Raw genomic sequence first — 12,440 nt, forward strand, 5'->3', positions numbered from 1 at the left:
ACCTTATCCAGCTGTGTAGCTCCTTAGTGTAAAGGAGAAACTGTGTATTGCTAAAGAAAGGACTTGTTCTACACTGGGCAGGGAGGTTTCCCATTCAATCTGGCTTCACTCATGCAGGCTTCTTACAGAGCACAGCTCAATTCCCTCAAGTATCTCCCCATCACTTCATCTTAGTAGGATAAATAGCCTCAGGAATCCGTGAGTGAGTACTTATTACTCATATAATGCACATTTCCTTAAGGAAAGAGAATATCACCATGTGCCTTATTCACACAGCCTAAAATATGCTTTATATTAGGCCGATTGTATAACTGACCTGCTCATGAGTCTTTTCATATGTATATCTCCCTTTAGAGCAATGTGGAAAATTTTCTAAAATGTTTTGAAAAATGTACATAATATTCAGCATTTGATAACTACATTTGGGATTTTCATTTCCTTTATTGAGTAAATAAAGCTCAAAATGTGATGTGTGCTAAACACTAAGCCTTCCAAATATTGAACAAAAATTAAAATCGGATTGCAATCTACTATTGACAAACAGGAATACTGATCATAATACTTATAAAAATTCTTATTTTATTAATGTATGCTTTGAGGATAAAAAAACTGACTAGGATTTTATGTTGTTAGGCAATATTTTATTATTTAAAATACAGATTTAAAAATGTTTACATAACAGAATAAAAATGTTTAGAAAACTAGTGTTTGAGTAAGTCCAAACCCTGCTTCAGCTGTGATCACACTCCTTCTTCAAAGCAACGACAGCATAGCATCTTGGGGACTGCACAGGGTCAAACAACTTCACGAGGGCAGACCAGGCTATATCTTCCTGAAAATTGATAAAAAATTTACATATACAACCACTTTTGAGCAAATAAAATGATTAATCAGAATACACAGATAAATCAGACTATAAATAATAATAGAAAACACTAGAAACCAAAGGTTGTAATTTTTATGCTGAATAAAAGTTAAAATCTATAATTTTATTTTCAAGAAGTTATGTTGAAAATATATATACCTATAGAGATTGACTGCCTCAGTATTCTTTGTTTCAATAAAGAAAAGCTGGAGAAGGCCAATAAGAAATAACTGTATTCTTAACACACATTTTCTATGACAAAACATTATTCACCTTGTACAGAGGGAATACTATATAAATAAGAAAATAGACAACTGTTATAGTTTTAAAGTGTAAATCATGTGCACACACATGTACATGCACAATGGCCTGTCTGACACCATTATAAAATATTGCTAACATTTCATAACTAAGTCTGAAAGGCAGAATGATTATCACTCTTTACCTCTCCTTTCTTATTTTACATAGCTTAGATTTTTAAAACTAATATGAGAACTTTCAAAAGACATTTAAATATTCAAAATGAAAGATCATATGCTTGTATCTTTTTATTTGGACCAATCAACTTTGTTATGAACTAGTTAGCTTAACTATTTACCTAGGTCAATGGAATTTCTTGAGAAGAAAAGTGAGTACTAAAATAGGTGCTGAGTGCCTCATCCCTCAAGGCTTTTTAGTGATTTGGAAGTAACTGGAGGCTAAGGAAAGTTTATTATTTAAATACTTAAAACCTGCCTTAATCTGCAAAACCAACAATTAAAATGAAACCACTTAAATCCACTTGTTTCAAGAGGCCTTTGGAAAAGAATAATCACTAAATGACAAAATAAGTTTGCTAAAATCAAGGATTTATAGTGGGCAGTAAGCTGATTCCATGAACAGGATCAAACTGTTCAAAGAAATTTACTGACCTCAGCTCAGTGACTGCACGACACAGATGAAACAATATGGTCGTGGAAGAGAAATACTCTTCCCTGATTACAAAGACATTTGTACATTATAAGAGACATATGTGCAAAGAATATTAAGAGATCAAATCTTACAAAGTGAATCTATACACAGGATCTTCAATATCTGGCCATAATTAATTTTGGCTCTAAAACATATATGTTTGCTTGTATTCACTGCCTATGAATATTAACTATTATACAATTAAAAGAACATCAAGTTTATTACAGCAATTTTATGAAAACATCTGCTGTACATATGTGTATCCATAAAGCAGAAAATAGAATGTATATTAAAAGTATTAGAGTATGAAGGACATCATCTTACTAATTTGTGTGAAATAACTTTGTCCCAGCTATATGATTTTACTTATATCATTCCAGATATTGAAATCTATATTGCATACTAAAAAACAACATAATCTACCTGTTCCTTCAGGAAACAAAGTCGATCAAGAAGAATCAGTGTTTCTATGCAAGGAGCCAGAACAACTTTCAACTGCAGCAAAACATAAAAGGTAGTGGTACCTTAAAGTTTAACATTTGTGTTTGAGAAAATGTATCTACAAGACTTTACATATGTCAGATATCTGATACTCACTGTACATCTTCAGGAAATAAAAACTACAGATCAAAAGAGTTTCTTTACTAATTATAGAAAAAGAATGTCCTCTAAGAGACATGAGGTGGGATCCAGGAAGCAATCATGTGATGGAAAGCTTTTAAAGGACTCCCAAGAACGCAGTTCATTAAAGGGAGAGCTTGTGAAGTAGCTACTCTGGAGATCAACATGTGTTCAAAGGACACTGAAGCATCACTCTGTGCATTTATGATGTACTTCAAAAGAAATCTACCATGTGCTCCTTTTATGACATTACTAACACCTAATATAGTTCTAAAATAGGAAATTATCCCAAATAATAGTTTTCTTACAAAAAGAAAATTCTCTCTCTCTCTCTCTCTCTCTCTCTCTCTCTCTCTCACACACACACACACACACACACACAAATATACACTACCACCACCACCAACAACAACAACAACAAGACAGGCCCATAATAAAATTTAATAGTCTACTATTTGAGTCTAGCAACATGTCTAATATAATTTATATATGTATATGCATATATGTGTATATGTATGTATGTGTATGACTTACCATATTAAATGCCTCTAGCTCATTCATTCTAGGTTTATATTTCTCATAGTAGTCCATTATAATTTCTTCAGAGACCTTTGAAATAAAAACAGTAGCAATAAATTAACCAATAATTAAAGTTAAATAATATAGAAAATTCCTATAACAAAACCTGAAGTAAAATATGTATAATATCAATTTAAGATAACTCTAATGTCAGAAAAACTGGTTTTAGGCAAGGGAATATAACAAAATTCTTCCATTAAAATCTTTCTGAACTGATGTTATTCACTATTTTATAAATAACACTGCCTTAACTGTTTCCAAATTCAGTATATAGTGGTAAAATATTTCATTTATTACTATGTTTGCAAAATAATAATTTCACCATCTGAAGCAATAATTTTCAGAACATAGCTCTCTATCATTATATATTCTAAGCAGTGAAATCAACAAGTGCTAGCCAAGCAACAACAACAGCAACAACATCACCAAACAGAGCCAGCACCACCATTACCACCACCACCCATGGGGACTGGTTCTTCTCAACTGGCACCAAGAGAAAGGAACATGGAGAATCCTGAATCACACAGCAAATGCATACTTGTAGAAATCAACATGATAGAGACTAAAGATTCATACTGCCTTTCAACTGCTGATCGTAAGACATAGGAGAAAAAGTCTATGGCTGTGACTCTGAAAAATCCAAGCTAAGGCCTTCTGCTGCCTCTGACTGCCACTATACACTTTTGCACTTTAGACCCGTATGAGGAAAATCTAACATGCTTTCAAGTTTTTTCTTTTTGGCTCTTTATTCTTTTACTTGTTTTAACATGTTGCCTTCATGACTTTTCTGCTGTTTGATGAGATACCATAACCATGGCAAGTTACAGATGTGACTTTATTGGAGGATTTCAGTTTCAGGGTGTAAGACCATGGCCATTACAATGGGGGACAGAGCAACAGGTATGCAGGCATTGTGCTGAAGCTGTAGCCATGGAACCTCAGGGAAGAGCCAGAGAGCTAAATGGGAACGCTGTTTGAAACCTCCAAGTCTACCCCCAGTGACTCAACTCCTCCAACAGGCCACACCTCCTAATCCTTCCCAGTTTCACCAGAGCATTCATATATGAGCCTTTGGGCATTCTCAAACTATCACATGTCATTTATTTATTTTGTTGGTTAATTTTTATTTTGTGAGATAAGATCTTGATGTGTAGCCCAGTCTTGTCTAAAGATCTGTAGTTCTCCTGCCCGGGGCCACCCAAGTGCTGGGATTCTAGGGTATGCCATGATTCCTGGTGTTCTCATGCATTTTGACAGTTGTTTCATCTGGTGACTCCCCTTTGGTTAGCACTTCACAAAGATACTCACCTTATAAAAACAATTGTGTTTACAATTAGTTTATTGACTATGTAACTTCATTAGTTATGTATTATTTCTATTGTTATTGTGATAATATAACTGACATTAAAAAGCTCAGAAATATAAACAATTGACTCGCTAATCATAAAGTTCAACTGCTGAATGCAGACTTGTACATGACCTATAAAATGGCTCTCAACTGTGATAATTCAGGATAGTATGGGTATATTATTCAGAGGGAAAAATGGGAAATTGTTTATGGATGAGAACATTCCTTTAAGTGTGAACTGTGTTGCTCTTGTATGCCTGTTGCCTTTGAGCACTGCATGTACATTATATGGCAGATAGAAGCACTGAAATAATTCTACTCTTTCCTGCTGCCCAATCGCCATCCCAGAGAAAACCAGTAGTTTGAGTTGAACTGTATGTGAGGACCATGGGGTATGGTCAAAGGAATGGTCAGTTAGGAGAGCTGGAGTGGAAACTGAACAAGCCGTCATCTCAGGCTCTCTATTCTGTCTCCCAACCGCCTTGCAATCTGTTGAATTATTCTGGCTGTAACAGCTTATATCTTGGGATAATGTATACATATAGAGAAAGATTATATATGTGTTACTGCCCAATGGATTTTGTACACCTCATCATGTGCATCTTGCTTGGCAGAATTTCAAGAGTTAAAATTCGGATGGAGCATCTTTCTTAACTATTCACTAACTTGTAATTCCTTGAATTTCCTCTGCCTTTATTTCAAACCTTAATATTTAGTCTGCTTTGGCAAACATGGGCTTCCTTATTACTTTTCCTTTTCAGCCCCTTTCCTTGATAACTGCCAGTGTCAGAAACATGTCCAACAAACATTCTTTGTATGAACAATGCCTGCTGATGTTATATAAGTATGACAAAATATGGCCTATGGAGTCAGTTGTCTTAAATTAGAATATTCTTTTCCCAGTGACCTACATTTTGCCCTTAGAAGTCTACTTACAGCCAGGTAGTGGTGCACTCAGAAGGGAGAGATAGGCAGATCTCTGTGAGTTCTTGGCCAGCCTGGCCTACAGAGGTAGTTCTAGGATAACCAGAGAAAAACCCTGTCTTGATAAAACACAAATTTCACTTAACTCCAAATCTTTGATACTATAGCTTCTTCATATTCTATTTTTTTTGTTATGCTTGGGTGTTACCTCTTAGAAGCCTGCAATTTTTTGTTGTTGTTATCTATTTATTTATCTAGACATAGGGTTTGCCTGTTCTTTTCTAGTGAGAAACAGAAAGGGAGTAGAAGCTATATATTGCATGAGAAAAGAATCTATTTTCAATAAAAGAAAAATTATATGTATATAATTCAATAATTCATCTATCTATATATAGGTGTATATATATATACACAATGTGTATGCAGCTACACATACACACACATACACACACATGTGCACACGCACACACATACATATGTGTGTGTATGTGTGAAGTTGGAAAATGAGGACCTGGAGAGAAGTATCCAAATGAGAATTCAGAAAATAAAAACAGAAGTGCTTTATAGTCTTACATAGAAATTGGTGAGCAAGTTTGAAGCCTTGGACATTTTGTGTTGTTCTAGCCACTTGTGACTGCATCTAGAAAAATAAAATTCATGTGCCCAGGTAACAACTTTTCAGACTTTTTTTTTTTTTGCCTTCATCAGATTTTTAAAATAAAATACTTCAAAGGCGCCAAGAAAGAAAGAAAAAAAAGAAGTGTACTTGTATCTCAATATTCCTCTGTAAAATGGAAATCCCATCAACTATTTTATAATAACTAAAACTTAACATGATAAAATACTACAGTACAATATTTGCATGAGCAGAAATTCATAAACGTTTTCTCATGCTGTCTAAAGACTGATTTTTATTTTATGTACATGCATGCATGTTTGCCTGAATGTGTGTATGTGTGTGTGTGTGTGTGTGTGTGTGTGTATGTATGTGTACACTGTGTATATGCAGCTATTCAGAGTCTAGATGGTGACAGATCCTGTGGAACTAAAGCCACCCTATGTGAGTATTATGAGTCAAATCCTGATCTTCTGCAAGAGCAGCAAGTGCACCTACATGCTGAGTTACCAGTCTTCATGCTGAGATATCTCTCCATCATATACGGTGGTATATTTATTTTAAGAACTAATGTGGATTATTAACCGAAGCCCATATCATATTCAGATTTCCCTGACTTTTATATACATTTCAGTTTTAGAATCAAAGGATGTCACATAACATTTAGCTGTATAAGTTTTGACATGTTCTCACTCTTGTTTTTGATGACCTTAACAATTTTAGGAAATATTGGTCATGTATTACAGAATACTCTTCCTGTATGTTTTATACTTTTTCCCTCAAAAATCAAAAAGGGCAAGGAGGACACTGGCAGACAGGACCATGCCCATGCCTCATAGCCAGGGTCCACATCAGCCTCATAACTTGTCACTGTGGATGCTGACCTTGACTGTCTGGCTGAGACAATGTCTATAAGGATCTTTTTTTAAACAGGGGAATTCCTTTTTCATCGTTTCCATAGTCTACCCTTCAGAAACATGTTATTATGTACTGCCCACGCCTAGTTATTTGACAGTCATGATGCCTGTGTTCATATATAGAAGACTGTGGTGGTTTTAGTGAAAATGTCCTCCCCAGACGCAGATGTCTGAATACCTGGTGCTCACTTGGTGGAATTGTTTGGTAGGATTAGTAACACAGTCTTATTGGAGGAATTACTGGCATAGGCTTTGGGATTTTGAAGTCATACACCAGTCCCAGTTTGCTCTCTGCATTTCTTTTTGAAGGTCAAAAATGAGCTCTCAACTGTTTCTACCACCAAGCCTGTCACCTGCCATGATTTTATGCCATGACAGAATCTGGAATCACAAGCCAAATATACATTCCCTTCTACAGTTTGTCTTGGCATGGTGCTTCATCACAGCACTAGCAAAGTAACTAATGCAAGTATCTACATAAATTATTTTTCAACAAAGATTCATCTCTTTTTATCTACTTATTCTGTTCTTAAAAAGATCAGTACAAGGGACTGCATGGTAGCAAGGGTGGCCATAATGCAACTTAGAGGGAACACTGGATGAGTTCATGAGAGTTGCATAATCGTTCAGTTTTTTCCCCCCACTTCACACTTGATCCGGTGACTTAGGAACTAATTTCCCATCACCAGACTGTGAGAGGAAAGCTGCTGAGAAACCACTGTCCAGCACAGAGCTGGCTCAAGAACTACGGTAAACAGAAAAGCTTCTCATGGAATGCAGTTATGACAGAATTCCCAAATGTAGGAAATGATAGGGATGGATAACTGTAAGAGCGATTTAGAACTTCAAATAGACATGGCCAAAAGTGAATTTCTGAGATAGAGAATATTTAACATGTTAAAGCTAGAATCCAAGTATCTAAGTAGCAAGAAAAAAAAAAAAAAAAAAAAAAAAAAAAAACCTCATCCTTCCTATGTCAAACACAGCAGAACAATACTGCTCCTTAACAGAAAGCTTAAAAACTATGGGACCTCATAAAACTACAAAGTTTCTGTAAGGCAAAGGACATTGTTAAAAGGAAAAAACGGCAACCAACAAATTGGCAAAAGATCTTTACCAACACTACATCCGACAGAGGGCTTATATCCACGATATACAAAGAACTCAAGAAGGTAGACTCCAGAGAGCCAAATATCCCCCTTAAAAATGGGGTACAGAGCTAAACAAAGAATTTTCACCTGAGGAATATCGAATGGCTGAGAAGCACCTAAAGAAATGTTCAACATCCTTAGTCATCAGGGAAATGCAAATCAAAACAACCCTGAGATTTCACCTCAAACCAGTCAGAATGGCTAAGATCAAAAAGTCAGGAGAAAAAAGGTGCTGGCAAGGATGTGGAGAAAGAGGAACACTCCTCCACTGCTGGTGGGGCTGCAAGTTAGTACTACCACTCTGGAAATCAGTCTGGCGGTTCCTCAGAAAACAGGGAATGATACTTCCAGAGGACCCTGCTATACCACTCCTGGGCATATACCCAGAGGATTCCCCAGCATGTAATAAGGATACGTGTTCCACTATGTTCATAGCAGCCCTATTTATAATAGCCAGAAGCTGGAAAGAATCCAGATGTCTCTCAGTGGAGGAATGGATACAGAAAATGTGGTATATATACACAATGGAGTACTATTCAACCATTAAAAACAATGAATTCATTAAATTCTTAGACAAATGGATGGAACTGGAGAACATCATCCTAAGTGAGTTAACCCAGTCTCAAAAGAACACTCATGGTATGCACTCACTGATAAATGGATATTAGCCTAGAAGCTTGGAATACCCAAGACACAATGCACATATCAAATGGTTCCCAAGAAGAAGAAAGGAGTGGCCCCCGGTCCTGGAAAAGCTCAGTGCAGCAGTGTAGGGGAATACCAAGATAGGGAAATGGAAAGGGTGGATTGGGGAACAGGGGGAGGGAAGAGGGCTTATGGGACTTTTGGGGAGAGGAGATCCAGGAAAGGGAAAATCACTTGAAATGTAAATAAAGAATATATCGAATAAAAAAAAAAAAAAACTAAGGGAAGAGGCTCTATTGGAAAAGGTGTCAGCTGCTATCCTCAGTTTAGTCCTTGGAACCCACATAAATATGGAGAGACTCAACTCTACACAGCTGTTCTCTGATTTCCACATGTGCACTGCACCAAGGTATGTACCCCCCCGCCCCAGTAATAACAAAACTTCAACAAGCTTAAAAACCAGAAACACGTGGAATGATATATTTCAGGTCATGAAAGCAAATAACTGTCAAGATAAATTATATTTTATCTAGTAAATATAGCTTAAATTGATGGAAAATACTTCCCAAGATAAGCACAAGTGAAAGCAATTCACGCCCATTAAGCATGCATTGCAGAAGGTACTTAGAGAAATTCCACACACAAGAGAAATAAAGTCACAACACAAGAGCATATCTCATGAGGAACAGATTAAGAAATGAGAATATAGGGCAGAAGATGGTTTGATCTTTAAAAGCACTTGCTGTTCTTACAAAAAGACTATATTTCAGCTTACAGCACCTATTGTGGGCAACTCAAGTACCTATAACATAGATACAGGGGACCCAACATTTTCTTCTGGCCTCCACTGGCCCCATATATAAGTGTACACATAAACACACACATAAGCACACACACACACACACACACACACACACACACACACACACACACACACATATGAATAAATCTTTTTTATATTAATGAGAGCTCAAATAGAATCAAACATTTCCAATTCAGTAAGCAATACATGTCTAAGATAAAGGGAGAAAGAAAAACAAAACAAAACATTATCAGAACCATCTAGAAATGTAGTAACAGTAGTCTGGAAAAATCTTAATGATAATTGGGATAAATGTTAATGTTCTCAATGCTCCAATTAAGACATTTAGACTAACTGACTGGATCAAACTAAAAGATCTAGGCCTTTGTTTTAAAAGACACAACTCAACAAAAAAGAATCACAGAGAAAAACAAAGGACATAGTGGTATCTATCAAGTGAATGGTAGTGGGAAGCAGGCATGCTACCTCACAAAGAAAACAAAAAGACAAATACAGTCTAAAGAGGTAAAACAGTCACTAGGTCACTATCTATTGTAAAGGATACAATTCATCAAGAAGAATCAACAATTAAATACATATTCACCAACAGTTGAAGCACTTACATTAAGAAAACCAACCATGGAGCATAAAGAACAGCCAGGCCTACATAGGACATGAACGGATGAACTCAATACCCCAGTTTCAGCAACAGAAAATCATTCATATAGAAAGTCAACAAAGAAAATTGAGACTTAACATGTCATAAATCAAATGGGCATAGCAGACATCTAAAAGGTTTTGTTCCCAACAGCTAGAGTACAAAATACACTCTGAACAAAATACACTACTCAACTTTCTCTAAAAGAAACTACAGTTAGGGCCTTATGTCAAGTCATTAACATACAAAGGAATCAAATTGATTTGCTTATGTTATTAGGAATAATGGAATAAAAATAGTAATAAATAGTAAGAGAAACTACAGAGACTCTACAAACACATGGAAACCAAGAAACATGCTCCTAAACGACAAGGGGGGGGGGGTGTCACTGAAGAAATCAAGGAGAAAAGAAAAAAGTTCTTAAAATTAAATGAAAATGGAAATACATGGATGTAAAAACTTCTAATAAATACTTACAAACTCAACAATATTATTTCATTTGAGGGAAGCCAGCATGATTCAACATATACAAATCAATAGGTACAGTATATTACACAGATCAAAGAGGTTAGGAGAAGGACTATACCTCATGTAATAAAGGATAGAGATGGCAAATATATTCTGAGAAGAGTAGAGTTCTAAACATAGTGTATGTAATTAAAAAACAGAACTACCCTATGATCCAGCTATACCATTCCTGGGAATGTAAATTAGTCTACTAGAGAAAAATGAGTCCTACCATGATTATTGGAGCATAATTTATAATAACTAATTTTTAGAACAAAGGTTAAGTGTTCATCAATACATAAAGAGATGAACTGTGGCATACATAAATAACGGGGTTTTATTCAGACATAAAAGAGTATGCGATTCTGTCATTCTCAGGAAATGAACAGAGCTGGTAATCCTAAGTGAGATAAGCTAGTCACATAAAGACAAATATTATGTACTCCTTTCTTAGATATGAAACCTAGTTAACACATAGACACACAAACACACATACTGATATCACCCATACAACACAGATGTGGCATGCAAATTAAAGGGGGCACTATTTGAGAAGTCTAAACAAGCAGGGAGTGAATAACATATTGAACAAAACATGCTATTATTAAAACCAGTTTGTACAACAAATATACTCTAATAAAAACAAATAAAAAATCCTTTGTATACATTATCAAAAGAAAGAAAAGGAAACAAAGAGGATTAAAAGAGGTGGCTCTAGAGGCAAGGTTAATTTTTTAAAACGTTTTTGAATCTTTGTGAGTTTCACATCCTGCGCCCCAGGCACACTGTGTGCGTGTCCCCTCATTGTCATCATTTATCTTGTGATTCCCTCCTCCAAATAAAGACACACACACACCAACAAATAAAGCATAGAGCACAACTCATCGTAGAAGCTGTAGTATGTCACAGTGTGTCCAATATCTACCAGAGCATTATTCATAAGAGTCAAGATGTAATAACCACTTAGTCTTGCACTGACAGATTAATGGATTAAAAAAAAAAAACCTGGTATTTGTGTTGTCACACACACTCTCTCTCTCTCACACACAGACACACACACACACACACAGACACACACACACACACAAATACTATTCAGCCTCCAAAAAGAAGAGAATCCTGTAAACCTGCTATTTGCCATTTGATAGTATGCCTTAGTTAATTGCTTTCAGAGGGACATATTTAGGATTAACTGTCCTGGAAAATGGTAAATGTGCTTTTAAAATAGTCCACACTTTATGAAGGGGGTCAATAAACATCACTCCAAGGTTACTGCAAGTATCCAAAATGAAAGAGCAAAGAAGGAATCGTTTTGAATAAAAAGTCTTCAAAGATAAAACAGTGTCCTACAGTCTCCACAGTGTGCCGGCCTTCCTTTCCTATACTTGGTGATGGTAAACAGCAATTTAAAACAGGTACACAATGTGACTGTTAGGTTGTTGCAGAGAGAATCATAAAAGAAAAAAAAAAAGCTCAAAATTAGTGACTCTCAACTGGGAGCAATTCTGGCAAATGGTTTTTCGATTAAAAGTTTTTTAAAATCGTTGTACTGCTGACATCTAGTGGCCAGCCGCCAGAGGTGCTGCTGAATACATGGAGCTGCTTCTCACCACAAATTCTGATCACAGGCCACTGGTGCAGTTTGAAAAAGGCCCTGCTCACTTCAGAGTGTCTGGCTTTATGTGGAGGTCCTTGATCCATTTGGATTTGAGCTTAGAACAAGGAGACAAGGATGGATCAATTCGCATTCTTCTGCATGCTGACCTCCAGTTGAACCAGCACCATTTGTTGAAAAGGCTATCTTTTTTCCATTGGATGTTTTCAGCTCCTTTGTCGAAGATCAAGTGACCATAGGT

The 12,440-nt window shown here is 36.0% G+C and overlaps 1 protein-coding gene across 4 annotated transcripts in view; it reads right to left on the reverse strand.

Moving 5' to 3' along the window:
* Nucleotides 1-619: 619 nt before the first annotated feature.
* The window catches only part of Mettl25 (methyltransferase like 25), an 86,791-nt gene continuing 74,970 nt past the window's right edge, over nucleotides 620-12,440 (reverse strand). For 3 of the 4 annotated variants that reach the window (XM_052165193.1, XM_052165196.1, XM_052165195.1), the window contains 3 exons: nucleotides 2,972-3,046; nucleotides 2,240-2,311; nucleotides 620-832 (listed from right to left, as the gene is read on the reverse strand). In XM_052165193.1, coding sequence (XP_052021153.1) covers nucleotides 731-832; nucleotides 2,240-2,311; nucleotides 2,972-3,046 — 249 coding nt within the window. In that variant the 3' untranslated portion in view covers nucleotides 620-730. The remainder of the gene's footprint in view (nucleotides 833-2,239; nucleotides 2,312-2,971; nucleotides 3,047-12,440) is intronic. The other variant, XM_052165194.1, reaches the window with a different exon arrangement.

This window comes from Apodemus sylvaticus, chromosome 20 (assembly GCF_947179515.1).
Source record: "Apodemus sylvaticus chromosome 20, mApoSyl1.1, whole genome shotgun sequence".
Classification (NCBI taxonomy): domain Eukaryota; kingdom Metazoa; phylum Chordata; class Mammalia; order Rodentia; family Muridae; genus Apodemus; species Apodemus sylvaticus.